Consider the following 26,284-nt stretch of genomic DNA (forward strand, 5'->3'; position numbering starts at 1 on the left):
ATAGCTTAAAAACCATTCAACATATTCATATGAAACTTGGTACATATTTTGTTAGGGACAATATGCACAAATACAGCAAAGGCCCATAACTGTGGTTTCAAAAATTGAAAGTAAGTCCCCTTTTCGACTTAAAAGACAAAAGATGAGATTTTGAGTGCCACTTCGTGGCACTGTTTGTTTTTCAATGCCCATAATACATTCATATTATGTTAGATGTTAAATATTTATGACACTTGTCATTCAGAACTTATAAATGTTTATATTTTTATTTACCTAGAAGTGAACCTAAAATATTTTAGGTGTTTGCTGTTAGCAATGACAGAAAGTATCATCCATCATCCTGTATGTATAGTCTTAATTTTTTGTTTGATATTTTTTTGGTGCAAATATTTATAATAAAACAAAGATATAAAAGTCAAGTGCAATTTCTAATCTGGTTTTGAACATTTTGGTTTACAAAACAATGAATTAATTTCTTGTATTTGCGAAATGCAAAATAATGGAATGAGGAAGCATTATTTCTGAACATTTGAGAATTTCTGAAACCAACAAAACAATCATAGTAAAATTGGACGATTTTTCAGTATTCCATGAAATTTACGAATAAATAAAGGGTAATTGTTTTGTTTTCATGTAAGATCGTAACAAATTTGAATGAAATAGCAACAAAAGGAACTTTTCATGAGTGATGTAGCAATGTGTGAAATATTAACTTTTGGTGCTCACATGGTGAAACATATCTTGCAAAATTACACTGAAAATGAAGAATTGCCTTAAAACGATATCAAATGACAGTTTACTCTTGATTTTCAGAAAAGCACGCCAAATTATATGCAATCTTAACATTATTTTGGAATTAGCCTCGTTGATATGTGTCCCAGCCCTGTGCGAGAAGATTTCGAAACAGTAAATAATATCATAATAATATCTTCCTATCTATCTCTGTTTAATGTCAACTCCTCTTCCGAGTGTTACTGACATGAACGGTGTGCGCTGGCTTGTTAGTGAAAAAAATAAAACACTGACGAAGCAAATCACATCAGAAACAATGAAATATCATCTTTTTTCACTGGTACATGTCTATTAACCACTGGAAAGGATGAAATGAACCCCGGTCTTTGTAAGTAATTGTTTCACAGTTTTTCTATTCTTTTGTAGAAAGGTTGATGGTGGTGCAAGAACATTACACAAATAACCTTGAGTTGGCGAGAAAAACAGGCAAATACCAGCGGTAAGTGATTCTCAGCATGGGTCTGCCAAATATTATAGTGTTGAAGCGTGTATAAGGGTAATATTGTTGGCCCTAGTGTTGGACTTAGTATATTATTCTGTATTCTCAATGAACTGTCTTTATCAAAAGAATGTTTAAGCATGTACGAGGGAATGCTGGCCCTAGTGTTGGTCTAAATGTATCATTCTGTACTCTCAATGAACTTTCTCATTCAAAACAAGACTGCCATTTTCATATTTGATGTGATCTATCAAAAGCATAAAATAAACATCTAATTCACCTGCAACCCTATTCATGGAAATTATATACTTGCCATAAAGTGCTCATGGATAATATCAATGACTTGGGTTATGCGTGCTGTAAATATTGCTAAATGCTTATAATAGATCACATTTTACAGAATTTATGTACTGCATGGTAACTGTCATAACAATCTTGTTTCTAAATGAGTCTCCACTTTCACTGACAGGAGACGTACTGTTTTTGTCAACTGCTGGTATTCTTATTATTCTTTAACTAAATCATGTCTTGAGCAGGTCTCAGAAAGGCCTTGAAGGAATTGATTGAAATTTGAACATAAATAGATGGCAATGTAGACATGTGCATGTGGTGCATTATAATTCTCTGACATATTGTGTCAAAGTTATTTCCCCTAGTTATTTTTTTATAATGTACTTTGTTCTGGCCATCACTAAAACATTATTTTTCGCAATAATTGATTGAAACTTGAACTTATAGATGATAATAAGAACTTTGCCAATGGCTAGAAGTTTAACACTTGGTAACATCATTGCAGTTATCTCCCCTTGTACTTTAATTTTCTTAAAAAGGATTTGTACAGAGCATAACTTGGGAACTTCAGGGTGAAAGTGGTCTAGTGGTAAAGGTGTCCGTTTCTCACCCTTTAGACTGATTGTTCAAGCCCCACCAGAGTGAGAGTGGTCTAGTGGTATAGGTGTCCATTTCTCACCCCATAGGCAGATGTTCAAGCCCCACCAGAGTGAGAGTGGTCTAGTGGTATAGATGTCCATTTCTCACCCCATAGGCTGATGGTTCAAGCCCCACCAGAGTGAGAGTGGTCTAGTGGTATAGATGTCCATTTCTCACCCCATAGGCTGATGGTTCAAGCCCCACCAGAGTGAGAGTGGTCTAGTGGTATAGATGTCCATTTCTCACCCCATAGGCTGATGGTTCAAGCCCCACCAGAGTGAGAGTGGTCTAGTGGTATAGATGTCCATTTCTCACCCCATAGGCAGATGTTCAAGTCCAGCCAGAGTGAGAGTGGTCTAGTGGTATAGGTGTCCATTTATCATCCCATAGGCAGATGTTCAAGCCCCACCAGAGTGAGAGTGGTCTAGTGGTATAGATGTCCATTTCTCACCCCATAGGCTGATGGTTCAAGCCCCACCAGAGTGAGAGTGGTCTAGTGGTATAGATGTCCATTTCTCACCCCATAGGCAGATGTTCAAGTCCAGCCAGAGTGAGAGTGGTCTAGTGGTATAGATGTCCATTTCTCACCCAATAAGCTGATGGTTCAAGCCCTACCAGGATGAGAGTGGTCTAGTGGTATAGATGTCCATTCTTCACCCAATAAGCTGATGGCTCAAGCCCCACCAGAGTGAGAGTGGTCTAGTGGTATAGATGTCCATTTCTCACCCCATTGGCTGATGGTTCAAGCCTTACCAGAGTGAGAGTGGTCTAGTGGTATAGATGTCCATTTCTCACCCAATAAGCTGATGGTTCAAGCCCCACCAGAGTGAGAGTGGTCTAGTGGTATAGATGTCCATTTCTCACCCCATAGGCTGATGGTTCAAGCCCCACCAGAGTGAGAGTGGTCTAGTGGTATAGATGTCCATTTCTCACCCCATAGGCTGATGGTTCAAGCCCCACCAGAGTGAGAGTGGTCTAGTGGTATAGATGTCCATTTCTCACCCCATAGGCTGATGGTTCAAGCCCCACCAGAGTGAGAGTGGTCTAGTGGTATAGATGTCCATTTCTCACCCCATAAGCTGATGGTTCAAGCCCCACCAGAGTGAGAGTGGTCTAGTGGTATAGATGTCCATTTCTCACCCAATAAGCTGATGGTTCAAGCCCCACCAGAGTGAGAGTGGTCTAGTGGTATAGATGTCCATTTCTCACCCCATTGGCTGATGGTTCAAGCCCAACCAGAGTGAGAGTGGTCTAGTGGTATAGATGTCCATTTCTCACCCCATAAGCTGATGGTTCAAGCCCCACCAGAGTGAGAGTGGTCTAGTGGTATAGATGTCCATTTCTCACCCCATAGGCTGATGGTTCAAGCCCCACCAGAGTGAGAGTGGTCTAGTGGTATAGATGTCCATTTCTCACCCCATATACTTATGGTTTAAGCCCAGCCAGAGTGAGAGTGGTCTAGTGGTGAAGGTGATCATTTTCAACCAATTGATCGTTAACTCTTGTGGCATTTTCTTATAACCTAACGAAAAGAACATGACTAATTATAAGATTAGAGCTGTCTTCACAATAAAGCTGAAAGAAATGGGTGTAAACACTATTTTGATTTTACTCAACTTACATTTTGCAGGGAGGAATCACTTGTCCAACTGGCATTTGAGGTTCTCCAAGGTCTTACATACCTGAACTCACAAAGAATCGTACACAGAAATCTACGACCAGAAAACATCCTCTTTGATGCTCAGGTAAGAAAACCTCATCTTAAAAGTGACACTCTTATTTAAAATCAATATGTACACATGTATAACAAACATACATTTTGACTGATAAACCTTTAACTATTTATTAAATAATGCATTTTTGGAAAATATGAATTACTGATCACAAGATTGTAACTGTTTATTTAATAGAAGAAAGCGCAAATTTTTTAAATGATTGGTGAATGCTAAAAGATTTACTGTGGTCTACTATAGTCTCATAAGGTAGAAATACCGTGTTTTATGCTCATTTCTTTCAAATTCAGTTTGGTATTCTTCATAAGAACCATTGCTTTAAACAAGTATTCTTCCTTTTAGGAATATTAAAACAATATTATTAATTTTGGTAAATCTTATTTGGGAGTAAGAGTGCATCTTTAAAGATGAAATAGTGACAGTTAGATAAGCCTCAGTATTTCAGTTATACATGTAATAGGTATTTGATTTGGACAACATTACTTTATTTCATGTTGTGTCGACAATTTTATGAATAAGATTAATAAAACAAACCAATATAAACATACCAGTAAGCAAAAAGTTCTAAGACTCTTTATGATTTTTTTTTTCAATGTATTCTCAAGATTACTGAATAAAATTGTCTTTATAAGAGATAAATAATTATACTTTGTTATCTCTAGTTCCATATGTTAAGGTCGAATTCTAGTTTGACAGTGAAGGAGTTCTTGGACATTTCCTAAAATAAAAAACAAAACCAGGATGGTGTCCTTAAATTTGATCTGTATTGAAGAAAAGTTGTTTAATCAGATGAATATTTAAAACAGAATTGATCAATTGTATAAGCAATAATTTATCATTAAAATAGCTTTGTTAAACAGACCATACAAATATACCGCATACATATCATAACACGTCGTTAATGCTAATTGGTGTACCTGGTGACATTCAACGTTCATCTGAAAAATATTTAGGGGGAGTAACAAACGCATGTGTTAAATGTGTTTTGTAAGATTTTTTCCCTTTGATTAAATATTTAGCATGTTATGGTATTTATTGGGGATGCAAACGAATGGCAAACTTGATATTTGAATATTCGGTAATGCTTTTGATTGAATATTCGATAACCGAAATATATCTTTTAGAAGTTGTAGTAAACTATTATTATCATTCGCTTAAGTAATATCCAAGGCATTTTAATCCTACTTTGTCGTAGCAAGTAAGCGCGGCGTCCCTGATTTTCCCCAAATGAGCCTCTGAAATTCCCCATTATTACAAAGAAAAAAAGTATACATTATGAACAATCAAAAATCAAAATCAAATAATTTCAATTGCTCCCTTCATATTGCAAACAATGTGAAATTAGATGGATTCCTTATCAAATGGCATAATGAGCCAATGGAGGGTCTTTCCGTAGGACGAGCAGCCTCGTTCTGGGATAGACCTCCACCTAATATACCAAAACAACTCGGGAAATAGTAAAATAATAAAACCAAAACAATGTGAATTTGATTCTTCTATTGTACATCAATAGAGGAAATATATCCTAAAACACTATACTATACAGTTACATTTCAAAGCAAGAACAGGGCATCGAAACATGGAAAACAGTTAACAGCACATACATGTTATTGTAGCACATGTCATCAGAGTATCACGGCAATTTAAGCAATGTTGCACAGCTTTATTTGCAATAAAGACAGCACATTAGTGTGAAGGCCGATTCCTGAAATCCTTAATTCGCAAAGGCATTTTAATTTACCGAAAGTAATTTATTTTTTTGTGTCACTTGTCCAATAGCCAGTTGTAAAATTATGGGGAATTTTTATAGTACCCGACGATATGTCCCTAAATCACATATGACGCATGTTTAGTGTATTGTCATCACATTCACACCTCTGGCATAATTGATTTGTTTGCATCCCTAGTATTTATCTGCGTCTTGGAAAGTGTTGGTGTCTACAGATAATAACCGAGTTTTTGATATAAAACTTACATCATGTTTCTTAGCTGTCTGATATGAGGAAGAATTCACTGTTCAGATTGTTTGTTACATCACAAATTGCTTGGTGTCCACATAATTTTATTTTTTTTATCAAGAGTTGAGTAAGTTTTTTTACATGCTACTGCATTTGTTTTTGTCACTTCTAGAATACCTCAGAAGATTAAAATAAAGCACTTCACACAAAAAAGTAATGAGCCTTCAATTTATTTCAAAAATTGGTGTTGTTAAACGATAACATTCTACTATAAATGGAACCTTGTTCTTGTTGTAAACATTTGCTTTATTATAATTTGTAATGCTTTGTAACATAAATAGTTGTTTTTTATGCAGAAAAACAAAGCAAACCATGCTGAGTTTTAAAGCATACAATCAGTTTTAGGACTTTTACATCCAGATGTAACTGGACACGAAGGCGCACATCAAAGAGTAAAGTTATATACTTTTGTGGCAGTAATATGAGCTATTTGAGGCTTATTTCTCGTATATATGTCTCTTGATTATTGCGTAACACAGGTACAGAACATGTTTATACATTCTCTCTTACTAGCACTAGAGACTTAAAATGCTTTTCAAAATTATTTGGACATAACTTGGGACTCTTTTACTCAAATGCCAAAATCGATAATGAATGGTGTCGCCGTTATGTATTCGTGTATAAAGAGCTGTGTGACAACAGGCATTTTGTAAGAAATTCCCAATTTATCTGGTTAAAATTTACTCAGTTTATATGCATCAACTGCGAATTATGACTGCTTAAAATACAGCTTGTACCGATGTAAACAAACTGACTTCGTAGACGTAACATAAGACACCAAAATACCAGCTTCGGATTAATCTTTACAACACATTTGAACTCAGAACGCGCGTGAAATCGAATGTTTTAAACCTCAAGACAATTGAGACAAATCATTAGTTTGTGCACCCGTACAGGCGAAATATACAAGCTGCATCAATTAATGTCATGAAAATGAATGAAATAAGCCCACCTCGAATCTGTTAGGACGTAACTTTCACGACAACACTTACCCACGATTAAATTGTTCCGCCATCTACTACACAGTATTAATGCACACGTTCGGTGCTACTTTTCTGCCACGGGATTAGCTATATGCCACACAGTTAAAGTTTGTCGAAATACACAACGGGCTGTGTACAAGAACAAAATCTGAATAATTTGTGACGTAACATTTTAGACACGACTTTAGGCGAAATATTTCGGGTGATCAATACACGTTTTGTACGTATTTATGGGAACTATTGTTTTCATCAAATGAACACCTGACCTTGGTAAAATTAAAAATAGGTCACTTGGTGCATTATACATGTCTGCTGTCGTCCAAACACGAAGCGATTTGAGACGTAACATATTTGACACGAAATGTTTCTTCATGTTTTCTTCAGATAAAATCGGGATTTATATGTTTTCAACTCCTTCAAATGCTTATTTGGCAAATGGACGTTGGGAAATATACCTTTCTATAAAGATAAACCGTCTGAAGCGACCAAAAGTCCAAAGTGCTGAAAAAGGCATGTTCATCAAATGTCAAACAAAACTGACCAAATTTTATAAAAAAATAACTAGTTCCTGTATTTTTAAAAAATATTATTATACACATATAAAATTCCATCAATTTTGTCTTTCTAATGATAACAACACTGGAAGCATAGAAAAAACGTGAACTACAACAAAATCCAATTATTTGAGATGTAACTGAAAATGCAGGACAGTGAATTCTTCCTCATATTTTAACTGACTTATAGGACATTACATGGCCAAAGTAGGTTATTGAAATCATAATGTCTTGAAGATTGCGAGACATCAATTTGAATGTAAAACAATCTTGCCATAATTTTCTAATGCATCAATTTTGAGAAATATTTAGGAGATAATTTGTAGATATTGTGTATTTAAACTTTATATTCCTTGCTGTTATTATGCTTTTACTATCATTATAACGGCATTTATGAGCGTTTTACTAATTTAAGACAAATCCATGGTTTTAAGTTTTAATGCAAATCAGAATAAATAGCTTTGAACCGGCCTAATTTTCTTGAATCTCACTCAATTTATGTAATAATGTTATAATTTAAATCTAAATGGTTCAGAAATAGACATTTTTATTTAGCTTGGTATGCATGTTGCTAGAGGCTATGTGCAAATATAAAGCAAGGCCTCTGGTTAATCTGGTCTTAATAATGGTTGAAATATGCCACCTCTTTGACTGAAAAATCAACAACTGAAGACTCAAAATATATCAAAAACCACAGTTGGGATTCATTACGTGGTGCTCTGGTTTACCTTTTTTGATTAAATTTCAGCAGAATCAGTCAATGGTTTGTTTTTAAAAATATGTCTGCACAGGTAACAAAATATTAACATTAAAGCTGCTCTCTCACAAATTGACACAGTTTTGACTTTCATTTTATTTTTGTCCCAGAATCAGCTTATTTTGGTACCAAAGCCTTTAATGCAGTCATATAAGATAACTCACAAAAGAACTGATCTCAATTGTTTGGAAAACTGCTGCAATCCTTATTTTTCTTAAAGCGTTATTAACTCTTTTAACCATAAAACATCAATTATCGAGCGTAAATATGGAAAATTGTGATCTGATCCTTTGTCAGCGGTCTTTAATCTCACTGGATTTCCAGACATTTACGCAAAAATTGGCTATTCCCAAAACCCAAACTAAAAAAGTTATCAAAACAGTCAATCTGTGAGAGTGCAACTTTAAAACTCAATAGCCATTTGTATAAAACGATTTGATAATTTGTCCTCAGGTTATATTTTGGTTAGTTTAAAAATCTTAGAGGGATTTGATTGGTTTATAGTAATTATTGGATAAATCTTGACCAATCAATACATGTCTTGAACCATTTTTTATTCTTACGGTTTTAGAAGTTTTAATCAATGGTTTATTATTATGGACCAATTCTTATGGTTATAGAAGTTTTAATCAATCGTTTATTATTATGGACCAATTCTTATGGTTATAGACGTTTTAATCAATGGTTTATTATTATGGACCAATTCTTATGGTTATAGAAGTTTTAATCAATGGTTTATTATTATAGACCAATTCTTACGGTTATAGAAGTTTTAATCAATGGTTTATTATTATAGACCAATTCTTATGGTTATAGAAGTTTTAATCAATGGTTTATTATTATGGACCAATTCTTATGGTTATAGAAGTTTTAATCAATGGTTTATTATTATGGACCAATTCTTACGGTTATAGAAGTTTTAATCAATGGTTTATTATTATGGACCAATTCTTATGGTTATAGAAGTTTTAATCAATGGTTTATTATTATAGACCAATTCTTACGGTTATAGAAGTTTTAATCAATGGTTTATTATTATAGACCAATTCTTACGGTTATAGAAGTTTTAATCAATGGTTTATTATTATGGACCAATTCTTACGGTTTTAGAAGTTTTAATCAATGGTTTATTAGTATAGACCAATTCTTACGGTTATAGAAGTTTTAATCAATGGTTTATTATTATAGACCAATTCTTATGGTTATAGAAGTTTTAATCAATGGTTTATTATTATGGACCAATTCTTATGGTTATAGAAGTTTTAATCAATGGTTTATTATTATAGACCAATTCTTATGGTTATAGAAGTTTTAATCAATGGTTTATATTCTTATGGTTTTAAAAGTTTTAATGAATGGTTTATTATTATGGTGTTTAAAACAAATACTAATTAAGTCTCTATCTGATCTCTTTGAAATTGTATTTCAGGACAAAGTGAAGCTGTCAGCATATGGCTCGTATTTTATGACAGACTGTGGAGCAAATGTTGGCTTTCCCATTGGGTAAGAATGCATATTAAATTGTTGTGTTTTCATAGAAACATCGAGATTTTGAAGCATTGAATGTTGAATCATTATAGTCCCCGAGATTCAAACTGTATTTGTTTGCATAGGATTTCAATATTAGATAATCAATAGTAAAAATATGGTTCGATTCCTTATACCAATTCTTCAGAATCCTCTGAATTCCTGACATTAATGTTTGTTGACATGATGCCATTTACTTATTGTTTCTATATATATTTATTAATCAACTATTACGTTTTTGACGCGATACGGGAACAATCGCGACACCAATACCAGTTGAAGACAATATATTCCAAAACTTGGCCAATATCGACCATATGAGTTTCCTCCGTTTTGATTGGCTACAAAACTCGCCATGTTTAGGACAGGAGAAATGGACCATTTTCATTGGCTGTCGAAACTCGCCTAATATGAGAAATATGCTGGAAATTATTTTAAAAGGAAGCCATTTTATTTTTTGTTTTTCGACTGTTTTGAAGATTTTGTGCTTCGTTTAAAGCTCATTTTATTTGGAATTACAAGCCTATTAAATTCTTCAACCACTTTGTACGGTTTGATATAAAAGTTGTATTAACTTGTTGGTGGTTTTTACGACTATAATATTTGTGTACACTGAAAAAATGACAACAAATTAAAGGTGAAACATTTGACATTTTGGCATACGATTTATGAAATAAAGACGAAAAGACATGCTTCCTTAGACTGTACAGCACATTATTCATAAGTATGTGCAATGTCCCTAAAGGATGCATGTCAAAATCAGCAAAGTCAAGTGTAAAAAAGCAAACATACCGAATGAATCGGCGATAAACAGGCTACAAGAATAAACTTGTGGTAAGTTATTATACTGTTTTTTAACAAAAATGTCAAACCATACGTAATAGTTAATTAATAAAATACTTATTAATTAGGTGATTTCATATTGGCCAAGTTATTTGTCCTTGGTCAGCTGTATTTGCCTTCGCAATTTCGGGTTCAGGCCAATACAGCTTACCTCGGACAAATAACTAGGCCAATATGAAATCACCTAATTAATAAAATTATAATATATATATATAAACACATACATGGCTGTTAAATCAGGAAAGAGAATTGATGAACTCTTCACCTGAAAACTGGACAAACATCCACATGGTCTTGAATTCAAGATATTCTTTTGTTAAACAAATAAGCTAATTATGGAGGGCAGTAATGTTGTAATCCAATGTAAGCATCATATGTTAAAGTTAAAATTAGTAAAATCTTAATGATTAAGAAGGGCAGAGTTAACAAAGCATTATATGTTACAGTTAGAACATTATGGTGTAAAATCTTAATGATTAAGAAGGGCAGAGTTAACAAAGCATTATATGTTACAGTTAGAACATTATGGTGTAAAATCTTAATGATTAAGAAGGGCAGAGTTAACAAAGCATTATATGTTACAGATAGAACATTATGGTGTAAAATCTTAATGATTAAGAAGGGCAGAGTTAACAAAGCATTATATGTTACAGTTAGAACATTATGGTGTAAAATCTTAATGATTAAGAAGGGCAGAGTTAACAAAGCATTATATGTTACAGTTAGAACATATTGTGTAAAATCTTAATGATTAAGAAGGGCAGAGTTAACAAAGCATTATATGTTACAGTTAGAACATTATGGTGTAAAATCTTAATGATTAAGAAGGGCAGAGTTAACAAAGCATTATATGTTACAGTTAGAACATTATGGTGTAAAATCTTAATGATTAAGAAGGGCAGAGTTAACAAAGCATTATATGTTACAGTTAGAACATTATGGTGTAAAATCTTAATGATTAAGAATGGCAGAGTGAACAAAGCGAGCAAGCCGTTCTTAATTTTTAAGATTTTACACAGTATGTTCTAACTGAAGTAGATTAAAACATATTTTTGTCAAACATGGAACCAAATTGTGATGTCTTGTATGTTATGTTGTAATACTGCAAATCTTAAAGATTAAGCATCAAGTACTCATTGGCGGCAGATAGGTGATCTCATTGACTGTTGATGTCGGCAATAATCCATCAACTATTTCTAATAACATGTTTTATGTCTTTTCTTTTCAAGGAATCAGACGTGTTATACTACATAAATATTGCCTCCGGATCCTTTAAGGGGCGCAGTGCATCTTGATGTATTGTTCCCTTCAAGGGGGAAAAAATTATGTTATGATACAGAACAGAATTTATTTCCAGTAAATTTGCTGCATTTTCTAAAAAAAATCTTCACAGTGGCCGTTATGGTCTAATACCAAAATATAAACAAAGTGCCTTTATGGCACAGGCTGAAAGGTAGAAGGTAAACCCTGTATTCCATCATACTATGACAACAGTGCGTAACAGTGCCGGGTAACAGCCCGCAGAAGTTTACTATATATCTTTTAGGGAATAAATAGGAGTGCTGTGTATGTCTACATTCTTTTAAGGGGTATTTATGTAAAAAACAAAAAAAAGAAATTTAATGAAATGATAGGCTCAGTGCTGAGTCTCGCGGCAGGTTGGGGGTAGTGGGGGGGGGGGGGGGGGGGGCACAAGGGCCGGCCTCCACCAGTTGGCCAGCAAATGAAGTTTATTTTAAACCTCAATTGATACCTTAACAATGAAACAAGTGATATATTCATAGCTTTTTTTTATCCCTCGCCTTTTCAAGGAGATAGTAATGGTAGGCACGATTCCGTGTGTGTGTGTGTGTGCGTGCGTGCGTGCGTGCGTGTGTGCGTGTGTGCGTCCATCCGGCCCACATTCATTTCTTTGCATCTCCTCTTACATTTCTCATGCGATTTCTACCAAACTTTCACAGATTGATGATCATAAAGTGAAGCAGCGCATATTGTCGGGCTTTCCTGACTTGACCATTTTTGAAAGAGTTATTGCCCTTTGCTTATTTTACATTTAAAATTGGTTTCTTCGCAACTCCTCTTACGTTTTTCATGCGATTTCTACCAAACTTTCACAGATTGATGACATAAAGTGAAGCAGCGCATATTGTCGGGCTTTCCTGATTCGACCATTTTTGAAAGAGATATTGCCCTTTGCTTATTTTACATTTAAAATTGGTTTCTTTGCAACTCCTCTTATGTTTTTCATGCGATTTCTACCAAACTTTCAAATATTGATTATCATAAAGTGAAGCAGCGCATATTGTCTGGCTTTTGCGATTTGACCATTTTTGAAAGAGTTATTGCCCTTTGCTTTTTTTAGATTTAAAATTGGTTTCTTTGCAACCCCTCTTACGTTTTTCATGCGATTTCTACCAAACTTTCACAGATTGATGACTATATAGTGACGCAGCGCATATTGTTAGGCTTTCGCGATTCGGCCATTTTTGAAAGAGTTATTGCCCTTTTTTTACATTTGAAATTGGTTTCTTCACAACTCCTCTTACATTTTTCATGCAATTTCAACCAAACTTTCACAGATTGATAGTCATATAGTGATGTAGCGCATATTGTCTGGCTTTCGCGATTCGACCATTTTTGAAAGAGTTATTGCCCTTTCTTTATTTTACATTTAAAACTGGTTTCTTCGCAACTCCTTACATTTATGACTATATAGTGACACAGCGCATATTGTCAGGCTTTTGCAATTTGACCTTTTTTGAAAGAGTTATTGCCCTTTCTTAATTTTACGCATTTCTTATGTTCCTGAGAAACTACCCTTATCATTGATTGGCTTTCGTTACAAAAAATGTCCCCATGAGGAGGGGGATATAGCTGTCTGTGACCGCTCTTGTTCATAAGTATGTTCACACAATAAGATGTATAAATGTATTCTTGAATGAAGGTTTGAAATGCATCAATGATGTTATACGTGTCATTTCAATACCTCGGTGAAATAAGTTTTGAGGGGGCTTGACTGTTGTTAACCCCTCAAGTTATGAATTCGTGGATCTGCCAATAAGGCTTAAAACTATTACCGTATGTAAAATCGAATGAGAAAAACTATTGAAAAATATCTATAAATAGCTATGATTGGTTGCCTTAATGCAGTACAATATCTAGCAAAATCTGAAATTAAATTTAATTATTCTCCGCAGGATTCATTTCTGCAGCAGTCCTCACATATTAACCTTCCTCATGTATTTCTGCATGGCCATTTTTATTCATTATCCTTTATTAGTTCCTATTTTCATGTTCTTAATCTGAGCATTAATGAATAAGTGGTTTGTTGATTTCGGATATAAAACGTGACCATACTAAATGGGAAAGTTAATAGTTTGTTTAATTGGATGTCTCTTCGTTAATAAGAAAAGAGGTTAATATATTTAATCCCTTGTCACATTTTGGTACATGTGATGATATTTTTAAATCGCCAGACAGAGATTTAAGATGCTGCTGAAGTCAGATAAGGTACTTACAGACAACAAAGGAATTAGCTCAATCTCATGAATTTGTCACTGTGTGACTTTCTCTTCCAAATTCTGTTAGAAAATTTATTGTCCTTTTTTTTGGTTACATCTTATTTTTCTATGATATTTACTTTCATAATTTCCGAAAGAGACTTTTGTCAGTCATCCTAATTGCAATTGAGTGTTTTGACATTTCTGATAAGATTTTACTGCTTCCTCTTCTTAATTATTATCAGTTAATTATCTCAGATCATAATCATAAACCTTATACTCTTGGAGACTTTGACACTTCTCAATTATCTCAGACTTAATCTAATTGTAAATTTCATTTTTGACAATAATTATTTTTGAGTGACACTTTCTAAAATCTTCGATCATTATCTTTTTATCACTTAATTCTGCTCTTTAAGTTAGTATATAAGTATGTACATTTTTCATTAAGGGAGGAGAAATATATACATTAGAGATACATATAAACTAGGAACTTTGTACTTCTTCTTTTACTAAGGAAATATCTTTGAACTACTTTTTTTGTGACTATATAATTAATTCACTTACTTTCATAACTTAATATATCACATGGACTATTGAATGTTTCTTGTTAAATAAATCTTTGGATTTATCTTTGTTAACTATTCAACTTAAATGTGGAATTAATAAAGAACCAACTTTTAAACATCTTAATTGGACTTGAGTTGTTAATCAAAGTGAACCATTAAACGTGATCTGAACTTAAAACGGTAACTCGCAGTTGTGCCAGCTAATTCCCCAAATTAATGGCCAACTGCACGTGCCCCTTAGACAGTGTGGCTCGGGCTCGGTGACCACCCCTACTATACCGGAGTGTATATACTGGCCCGTTCCCGACGCTGCACGACGTAACTGGGGTGCGCGGTGCCAAATTGACTGTGTTTCAACCATCACTGATTCAAATATTTGAGGCTAGTATCATGTTTCAATGATCGATTTATAAGCGAAAAATGATTGGTTAGGCCTCAAATAGGGGACAACCGATTGTATTTGGTCATAACCGATCATTGATTCAACTGGCGAATGGTTTTTCTTGTTCCTCTCGTTATTTGCGTTCGGCTAATTACTGCCGACTTTCTCCTTTGGGTTCATTTATAAATTCCAAAGTATCGTTAACCATATGGCCGAAAGCAACAACAACACTGAACATCTTCAAACATACACATAACAAAGGCATTGTTAAGAATTATGAGTTATTGTATAAGAATAATACTACAGTTAAGGTATTGTAAAAAAAACGATTGTACTATCGATAATTGGTTGCTTGAGTGGAACCGATTATCGATACACATACTGGAACCGATTTTCAACACTATTTGAGGCCCTTATAGATATGTTTTATTAATCAATGATCACTGATTATTGCCAACGACTTTTACAACTTGATTTTAATATCAGGGCCTCGGGAAGTGTGCGGAAATGTTACTACAGTCGATGTGACTCAGTAGAGTTTAATGTTATGAATAGAATGAGGCTTATAATTACCCAATATTGTAATCATATGCTTGCTTGTTTTGTATGCCAAACCTTACATTTCCAGACTAATGAAGTATATGAGTCCGGAGGTCCTGAGCTACGGCCCTGTAAAGATAGATGATGAAACAGAGTTATCTACCCTACCCCCTTCTAGTCCCAAAGTGGATGTCTGGTCCCTGGGTTGTATCCTCTTGGAGGTTGTTGCTGTAAGTACAGAACAAACCATATCGGTAGATATTTAGCAATACTTCTTTATATGCTTGAAACAATCTTTTAAAAGTCTTAGAGTACTTTTCAATTATATTTCAATGTTTTACTTTCCAAAGACATTTAGACAAAAAAATGTGAAAAATATTGAAAAATATACACTTTGTACTGTATATATATATTTCAATATTTTTTCACATTTTTGGTATAATTGTAATTTTTAGTTTGGAAATATATGGGGTGTTTTTAATTTAAAAAAATAAAAAGGATTGAGTTTGAAAATCCGGTGCCAGTGATATTTTGCTATTATAAGCCAAAATGTGGCCTTTGGAGTGGGGGGTTTAAATACTACTAGAAGGACTTGATGTGAAGCCCGAAGACTGGGTACAGGTACGTAGGGGACATCTAGGGCTAACACCTGGCACTAGCGAAAAAGGGCCAGCTTGGGGTCAGGTTGACCATAAATGACACCATATCCAGGTTTATTCGCTTTAAGTATTGGTTCAATATTTATGTCTCCCCCATTCATGGGGAGACATATTGTTTTTGCCCTGTCCATCAGTCCGTCCGTCAGTCCGTAAGTCACACTTCGTTTCTGCTCAATAACTAAAGAACGCTTGCACCCAGGAACTTCATACTTGGTATGCCAGTTGGTAATGACTAGTAGATGACCCCTTTTGATTTTGAGATCACTAGGTCAAAGGTCAAGGTCGCGTGACCTTGAGGTGAAGAAACAGTTTCTGCTCAATAACTAAAGATCCTTTGGGTCCAGGAACTTCATACTTGGTATGCTAGTTGTTCATGACTAGTAGATGACCCCTATTGATTTTGAGATCAAAAGGTCAAAGGTCAAGGTGACCATCAGCTAAAAAACAATATGTTGGCAGTGACCTTAAGCTTAAAAATGGTTTCTGCTCAATAACTAAAGAATGTTTGTACCCAGGAACTTTATACTTGGTATGCTACTTGGTCATGACTAGTAGATGACTCCTATTGATTTTGAGACCAGTAGGTCAAAGGTCAAGGTCACCGTGACCTTGAGGTGAAGAAACGGTTTCCGCTCAATAATTAAAGAACGCTTGCACCCAGGAACTTCATACTTGGTATGCTAGTTGGTCATGACTAGTAGATGACCCCTATTGACTTTGAGATCAGTAGTTCAAAGGTCAAGGTCGCCGTGACCTTGCGGTGAAGAAACGGTTTCCGCTCAAAAACTAAAGATCCTTTGGGTCCAGGAACTTCATACTTGGTATGCTAGTTGTTCATGACTAGTAGATGACCCCTATTGATTTTGAGATCAAAAGGTAAAAGGTCAAGGTTCCCTTCAGGTAAAAAACGATATGTTGGCGGTGACCTTAAGCTTAAAAATGGTTTCTGCTCAATAACTAAAGAACACTTGCACCCAGGAACTTTATACTTGGTATGCTATTTGGTTATGACTAGTAGATGACTCCTATTGATTTTGAGACCAATAGGTCAAAGGTCAAGGTCACCATGACCTTGAGGTGAAGAAATGGTTACCGCTCAGTAACTAAAGAACGCTTGCACCCAGGAACTTCATACTTGGTATGCAAGTTGGTAATGTAGATGACCCCTATTGATTTTGTGATCAGTAGGTCAAAGGTCAAGGTCACGATGACCTTGAGCTGAAAAATGGTTTCCAATCAATAATTGAATAACGCTGGCGCCAAGGAACTTCGTACAATACAAACTTTGTTTACATTTTCCGAGATTGATCAACAACACTTTCTTCTCTATTCATAGGATCACTGATCTTATGCAGTAGATGTTCACTTCTTAATACGGGTGAATAAACCAAACTTCAATTTTGGTTCGTCTCCAGTCCAAAATTTCAAATTACATGTCCATCATTTATTTTTTCTCATCTACGACCACACAATAGGGGAGACAAGCGCTTTTTCAAAAAAGCAATCTCAAGTTACCAATCTGAAAATATAAGGTAACGATTATTAGTATATTAAAATTTCTGTTACACCTGAGGTGATTTAAACTTCTGTACCAGAGGGGATAAGTTAGTATTAAACAGCGACCTAGTCTTATGAATTTAAAGCTCTGCTAAACTTGGTTCCCCGCTTCATTTTTTTTTGAAAATGTCAACATTGGAACATATACAGACGACATTGTTTTGCATTTAGCCGAGTCATTTTTGAGGCCTTTAAGGACAATCCAATTTTTTTTTGCAGGGAAAACGTCTTTGGGAAGGATCAAGTGTTTCCTGTGTTATTCAGAAGATACTGAATATAGCAAAGTCAGGTATGTTTGTGATTCTAAACTGTTATAAACTTCTGGGCCCAATGTCCCCAAAATTCATAAGCGTAACACATTTCAGTATCCTATTTCATTTATCAAAATTACTTATTACTAGCCGAGCGTAGGGTGTTTTGGGGAAAAAAGGTTTACCAAGTGTCCGCAAAACACCCTGCGCGAGGGTCGGGATGAACCTATCTTACACGAGCAGCTATGGTAGATGCTTTTTCTCCCACCTCAGTTAAACAAAAATTAAGTAAAAATGTATTTTTTGCTGGAACTCTTTTGTGCTTAGTGAAAATAAATGTGTATGGATATGCGATAATTTGTGGTTGTCATGGATATGCGTGCAGTGATTCAGATTATGTTAATTGTCAAATCTGTCTTTAGATAGTTCTAAGGAGAGTGAAGCATTATTTCTTGAATGGTGCGTGAAAACTGTTTTATGGTGACATTTGAAGCGAGAAATAATTAACTAGCGTTCTAAATATTGCCACAAGACAAGGTTTCCATGATGCTACAGATGAGTCTTCAACAAGGGAGGTAATTACAATGTGGTGACCATTAAAAAGGAGTTCCATACGGGCATTTTATCTTTGCCCTTGTTCCTAATAGCGGGGACGTAAGATGTTGCGAGAAATCGGGACCTGTTCTTACATTTATGCTTAAACACGTTCATAGCCTGTAAAAGGTCTGTTCATTTTGCATAATGTAAACTGTTAAAGTATGAATGTTTATGGGAAAGTCTTAGAAGCTTCGCTTTTGCATAGTCATGTAATGACGTTTAAATTTAATTTATTTATTTTACAACAATTGTGAAACAAGTTATTACAATATTATATTGATCACTCTCGTTGGCACAATATTATGCAAGAGTGTGGTCTTCTGTTGTGGGGGATACTTGAGAACCCGGAGGAAACTCACTAGTCCGGCTTCTTGACCACCAACCAAACTCATATGCACCCAGGTTGGAAATCAAACCTCAACGCTTTTTGTATAGTTCCCACAGGTCGGACCATAGGCCCCTGATGATTCACCTATTAAAGTATATGATATTCTTACCAATCTGGAGAAAAAGATCCCAATCAAAGGAAAAAAAAATGTTTTTTTCACACAGATTAATATTTAAGCCATTTCAGGTCTTTGAAAGGAAAAAAACCGAATTCTTTAATAATTTCCTCAGTTGTAGAAGACAGAAAAGCTTGTTCTTGTAATTGTAAAATGTCCCAAAATGTTATGTAAATCGATTATTTTTATCAAAATGGCATATTTATTGACGCAATTTTTCCCAAAATGCCTAAGGTTGTTTTCCAAAAGTGGCAGAAAAAGGCCTGAACATGAGTCACCTAGGTGAGAAGTAAGCATGCTAATCACTGCGCTAACTGGACATGTTCATGTTATGATTTATGACTCACCATAGCAGCAATGATAAATAAACAGTTTTGTTTTCTTATAATATGGTTTCAGACACATGGAGGCAAGTTGTTTTCAAAGGAATATACACCTGATTGGCACAAAAATGTAACGAATCTCAGAACAATTATTTAATAAAATGTTTTACTCTTTGATATCATATATATAATTGTAAAAATTTTTACCAGGTAAAAAAAAAATCCAGTCTGAGACCGGGTTCGAACTGGTGTCGCCAAAATTGCAGTTCAGTGTTGTATCCACTGTGCTACGAAGGCTTAGCCTAAATCTTTGGAATATTTAAGCTATATACCTAACTCGGTAATATCATGTGATCACATCACGCATAAGAAAGAATTCTACTAGTTAGACTAAATTTATTGTAAACTATGTGGCACTTCAGTTAGTTAGTTTAAATGCATTGTATACATCGAGACCAAGTTTATGTTTTCAACAATTTTCTCTTTTTTTCGCTTTTTCATCATACTGTGTATAGCCCCTTAAATATTAATGAGTGACTCAGTTGTTGACTTGCCTCCTCCAAACATTCTTTCATTAAATTGTTGTTTGTGCATTTCGGAAAAACTGTTATCAAAGGTATTAATAATAACTTGGTTCTTTTTCAAAGTTTTGGAAAGCCCTTAGTATCATTTTTAAATAACAAGACGGTTTTTGCATTCAGAAAAATATGTTAATTTAAATAATTTAAGCTTGTTTTTTTCAAACATGTAGTAGACTCATTTTAAAGTGACACTCTTATTCAAAATCAATACATACATATGAGAAACAAACATAAATTTTGAGTGATACACCCACAAATACTTATTAATAATGCATTTAACAAACCGCAAAATGAAAAGGGAAAACGCAACTTTCCCTTTTCAGCATGGTAACATTTTTATTCAACAGAAACCCTTTGTAATGTCCTCAAAGCATTTCTGTAGGATTAGAAATATCTTTGGGAATATTACCAAACACTTCATAGTATAGTATTGAAGAGTTATAGTGTGGTTTTCAACATTTCTGGTAATATTCCCAAAAGTATCCATAGTATGCCAGGTTTTCGGGGAATATTACCAATTTGATCTTGATAATTTGGTAACATTACCAAAACATTTTGAAAATATTTCCAAACACTTTGTAGTATAGTATTGAAAGTTGTGGTGGGGGTTTCAACATTTGTGGGAACATTCCCAAAATAATCGATACTATGCCGAGAGATTTTCTAAAATATTCTTCAACTATGAAAAGTCACAAATATTTGGTAATATTCCCAAAAAAAATGATGAAAATTTTCTGCTAGGATTCTGAATTTAATGTCCAGGTTTTCTGGGAATATTACCAATTTGATCTTAAAAATTTGGTAACATTGCCAAAACATTTTGAAAATATTTCCAAACACTTTGTAGAATAGTATTGAAAGTTGTGGTGGGTTTTTTTACATTTGTGGGAACATTCCCAAAATAATCCATACTATGCCGGGATATTTTCTAAAATATTCTTCAACTATGAAAAGTCACAAATATTTGGTAATATTCCCAAAATAAGTGATGAACATTTTCTGCTAGGATTCTGAATATAATGTCCAGGTTTTCTGGGAATATTACCAATTTGATCGTGATATTTGGTAACATTACCAAAACATTTTGAAAATATTTCCAAACACTTTGTAATATAGTATTGAAGAGTTATGGTGTATTTTTAACATTTCTGGTAATATTCCCAAAAGTATCCATTGTATGTTGAGAGGTTTTCTAAAAATTTATAAAAACGAGGTGTTGTCACAAATATTTGGTATTTTTTTTAATTATGAACATTTTCGGCTAACATTCTAAAATTCGTCTTGGAAATAACGTCCAGGTTTTCTGGGAATATTACCAAAGTTAATCTTGAAATTTCTGGTAACATTACCAAAACCTTTCGGGAATATTACCAAACATTTCATAGTATAGTATTTAAAGTTATAGTGGGGGTTTTAACATTTTTGGGAACATTCCCAAAACTATCGATATTATGTCCAGAGATTTTAAAAATATTCTTCAACTATGAAAAGTCACAAATATTTGGTAATATTCCCAAAATAAATGATAAACATTTTCTGCTAGGATTCTGAATAAAATGTCCAGGTTTTCTGGGAATATTACCAATTTGATCGTGATATTTGGTAACATTACCAAAATTATTTGAGAATATTACCAGATGAACTGAAACAAACTAATTCAACAAAAAGCCTTTGAAAACTCCACAAATAGTTTCTGTAGGACCAAACAGTTCATAGTATAGTATTGAAAACTGGGGCTTTTCAACATTTTTGAGAACATTCCCAAAATAATCCATAGTATGCCGAGAGATTTTCTATATCATTCTTAAACTAGGAATATTCACAAATATTTGGTAATATTCCCAAAATGAATTACGAAAATTTTCCGTTATCGTTCTCAAATTCATCGTAAATACAATTATATTATCTTGAAATATTTGGTAACATTACCAAAACATTTTTGGGCATATCAAAAGATGAATTGAAATAAAATAATCCAAAAGAAAAAGCTCCACGTGGGCTGCTGTAGGACATGAAACATTCTGGGAATATTACCAAAATCTTCATTGGATAGTATTAAAATTAACAGCAGGTTTTTCAGCATGTTTGTAATATTCCCAGAATAATCTATAGTATGACTAAAATTGTTCTAAACATTTCTAAAACATGCAATATTCGCAAATGTTTGGTAATATTTCCAATAAAAATATAAACATTTTATAATAAGAGATGTTTGTCAAACATTAATCCCCACCACCCCCTGAGCGCCATGTTGTCATGATTATTTGAACAATCGAAATATGCATGGACTTAAATGACAGCTGATTGGTCATTGCCATTGGATGACTTTAAGGCAGTTTAAAGATTATGACCATTCAAAGTGTGAGGATAGTAGACATAGTGTTCAATCGTGTTCAGATGATAACAGATATTTGCAGATAAAATGTGTCCTCTTAGAAGGGAATAAATAAATACGACAATATTTTAATGGCGAATATGAGTTATGACCATGACGTTTGACTCTGCTTAAGTGTTGATTGATAGAACGACATAGATTACATATTCCTGGTTGTTTAAACCTACTAGAATGTTATTTCAGTATTACAGGTATGTCTCTTGCAATTTTACAATTTGACAATAATTATTTTAAATACAAGTGTGGACTTTCGCATATTATGATTTAAAAAAAAACACACAGAAAAGAACAGAACAGACGTTTATAAGTCATATACATCAGAACATCGTCTAAACACATACACTTAGGTTTTTGATATCAAATGCTTGTACATGGTTAGTGCTTATGGTTAAAGACACAAATATGTTGACGTAAAGGCAGCAGTATCAGAGGATGAACTTAATTAATAATAATAATAATAATTATTAGGAATGACATTACGAATACATACTGATTCTTTAACATAATCGCAGAGCTTAACCAGCTCACATTTATTGACAGAGTTAAATATATTTCTGGGAATATTACCAACTAAATCTTGAAAGGTTTGGTAACATAACCAAAACAATTCGGGGATTCTTCAAACTTTTCCAACATCCAGTCAACTCTACAGTTGAAATCCTTCGTCTATACATTTTTCTCTAGCCCTGATGATCTGGCTCTGGGATACATTGCTATGAATACATCATCTCCTACATGGCTGTAGGACGTTGCACTTCCCCTGTTTTCTTAAGCTTTAATAACCTCCGAACTGGTCTGCCTTTTCCTGTTTTACTTGTCTGAAAAATAATTATAATTGATAAAACATTATCTATGAACTTTTTTTACAAGCAATTAAAATTTAACACGGTGCATAAGTATGAACTGGTCTGTCCTTTCCTGTTTTACTTGTCTGAAAAATAATTATAATTGATAACATATCTATGAACTGTTTTTTTAAGCAATTAAAATTTAACACGGTGCATAAATATGATCTATTTGTTTATTGTTCTTTATTATTTAAAAAAAATAATACATGACTTTATGGGGTAACTTAATTGTAAAAAGTACAGTCTTTCTGCAGCAAATTTTCCCATTTTTGCAGGCAGTTGAATACATACATGTATGGGATTTCTTTGGTGTTGATGTATGAAGTGGCTGTGTGGGTTCCTCTGGACTAACAACAGCCAATGGTTCATCGGACTCCTGAATTAAACCGTCATTTTAGTATTGTATCATGACTATTTTTTCCAGTTTTACTTCTTTATGTGCAAAATTAAATATAATGTCAAGAGTTTGTGCCTTCCAAACTTATCATTCTAATAAAGGTTACACAGGGTCACTGCTTATCAACATTTCTGTGATAATGATCTGAAGCAACATATAAGCCACAGTCTTATAAATACTCCTGACTGCCCAGCTGGTATTCAATTCCAATGCACATGTTTCAAACGAGCTGTACATCTTATTTTTAACTTTTTTGTCGTTCATTAAATTTCATTTGATTCAGTTAACTTGAACTTTTAAGTTGAAGAATTAATTTTGTTGTATACCATTATACTTACATAAACAGTTTCGAATGATCTCTATTTGTGGGATATTATATATTTTTAATAATAAGAGCTATCACTAAATTTCATGAATATCCCCACACGCCCAAGTCAACTCATTTTAAATACGACCTCGTATGACAAAATTGAAGACCGAACACAAGCTATCGCCAGTTAGGCTGATAAAGAAATCATACGAAAAAAATGACTTAGATGTCCCTTTATCAATTTCAAGAACTGTAAAGAAAACATTGTGATTTCAGTTTTAACTTTTAATTTATCAATTAGTGTAGGCCAATTCTCTATGTATGCAAATATTAACCCAATTCTCAAGATCATTTTCATACATGCAGTAACTCACCACAAGCTTAACACTGCAGTATCAGTCAAAACAAAGATCATCTGGGTATACACACATTCAACAGCCCAGCAGGATGGCCCACTAAGTAGTAAGTAATTGACTGGTACAATTTCATGGTGATTTCATGGACTGATTAGCCTTTTTCTCAAAATGAGGAGTAAATGGGAGGCAATTTCTCTGAATTGTAGAGCGCAATGGACTTAGTTTAATGGCACAAGCTAATTTTTATTTTTCGCCAACTACCTTAGGATAACGGCAATCTACATGCCAATGGTACTTACTAAAATATTAAAATTCTAACCCTTGTAGAAAATTAGTTTTCAGTTTAACCGCACAAAGGCATATATTTATAAACCTATTGACCACTATACACGAGGTTATGAACACTTGCAGTCCTACAGTTAATGCCGCTACTGAGCATCAAGCTGATGCTCGGGCTTATCAGTGGAACTAATCTAACACAACTGTAAACTGACCACTTGACCCTTTCCCTGCTGGGAGCTGTTTGCCTGACTAATTTGAGAGTTATAGTTGTTCTTGTCTTAAGATTTGGGCCATTTTATGTTAGGAGGTTTTTCTTGGTATTTCAACTTTCGCTATCTTGATTATTAAAATAATATTATTATCGAATGCTTTTGTATAAAATTTGTATATCATAGTTATTATTATTATTATTATTATTATTATTATTATTATTATTATTATTATATACGGTAGTCCAAAATCCACTATACTGACGTCCATCAAGTATCATTGTGCAATGTTTAAATGACGTCATAAAACAAGTTTGTCATGAATGTAACATTTATTACGAAATCATGAATCTTTTAAGTGATTTAAACCATTGATATATATATTAATAACATGTTGATCCGGAATGTCTTATTCAACTGTTGTTGATGTTTTAAGATATTGATTTCAGTCAGTAAGCGCCTCGTGCGACTTTAGTCGAATTTCATCTCCCTAATCAAAACGCACTACTAATAAGTTATTACCCTATTATAAGATGCTTTAATATACATATATTTTCTTTTTCGCAAAGAGAAAATAATATGGAGAAAATATATATTTCTGGAAAAATGCTCTACATACATTGTATTACAGAAACATGTAATAAAAGTTCAGTGACTGCTGTGATTAAAAATTTACATCAACTGTGCATGTAGGAGTGCAAACGATCAGAAAAAGTTGGATAATTTTAAATATTATATTAAAATAAAATGAGTCATATAACGTTCAAATATACTGGTATGATATCAAAAGTCCGGACATAGTGGTTTAAGATACAATATTGCTTTGTTGTGATCATTTCTCATATGATGATATTAAACTGCTTTGAAACAAGTATTATATATATATTGAAATAAGGTAGCAATGTTTTATGATAATTCCGAAAGCAAAGACAAAATAGTTAATGAGATATATATATATATATATATATATGAAAAGCTTCCATGCAGTGTGTATAATGTTTAATCACTCTTCTAATGAAGAATGTTCTCACACAACAATGCAAATTAAGAAGAGAAATCTTACAAAGAAAACAAACGTTGATTTAACTGTGTCAGTAAAGAATATTTTAATCGCTGTTTCAAAAGCTACATTTTAGGAAATGAGTTTTCTAGAAAATTACATAAACGAAGATACACAAACATAAAGAGGGCTTATATAATTCACATGAAAAGTGGGCAATGATGTTTTTTTTTGAAATGCATTTTAGCAAAGACCACATTGTCAATGTATCAATAGAAACCTATGAAAGTTCAGTTTCAACATCAAGGTAATATAGTGCTCAGATTAAAAAAAAATGAGTTGTAAGCTGTGTTATAAGTAATAAGAATATCTAAGTACATCAATATATGACCTTATTTTTTGGCAAATGGTTAAAATATTACATTTATTTTAATATTACATCTTATGCC

At 33.6% G+C, this 26,284-nt stretch overlaps 2 protein-coding genes across 2 annotated transcripts in view; one reads left to right on the forward strand and one right to left on the reverse strand.

Moving 5' to 3' along the window:
* LOC128242688 (rab proteins geranylgeranyltransferase component A 2-like) overlaps nucleotides 1-26,284 on the reverse strand; it is a 55,764-nt gene that overhangs the window by 25,368 nt on the left and 4,112 nt on the right. The gene's annotated exons all lie outside the window — the stretch shown is intronic.
* Nucleotides 1-26,284, forward strand: part of LOC128242687 (TBC domain-containing protein kinase-like protein) — a 121,390-nt gene that overhangs the window by 4,128 nt on the left and 90,978 nt on the right. The window contains exons 3-7 of the mRNA XM_052959941.1: nucleotides 1,159-1,231; nucleotides 3,792-3,906; nucleotides 9,636-9,709; nucleotides 15,656-15,797; nucleotides 18,003-18,072. Of these exons, the coding sequence (XP_052815901.1) occupies nucleotides 1,159-1,231; nucleotides 3,792-3,906; nucleotides 9,636-9,709; nucleotides 15,656-15,797; nucleotides 18,003-18,072 (474 nt within the window). The remainder of the gene's footprint in view (nucleotides 1-1,158; nucleotides 1,232-3,791; nucleotides 3,907-9,635; nucleotides 9,710-15,655; nucleotides 15,798-18,002; nucleotides 18,073-26,284) is intronic.

The sequence above is a fragment of the Mya arenaria genome, chromosome 8 (assembly GCF_026914265.1).
Source record: "Mya arenaria isolate MELC-2E11 chromosome 8, ASM2691426v1".
Taxonomy (NCBI): Eukaryota; Metazoa; Mollusca; class Bivalvia; order Myida; family Myidae; genus Mya; species Mya arenaria.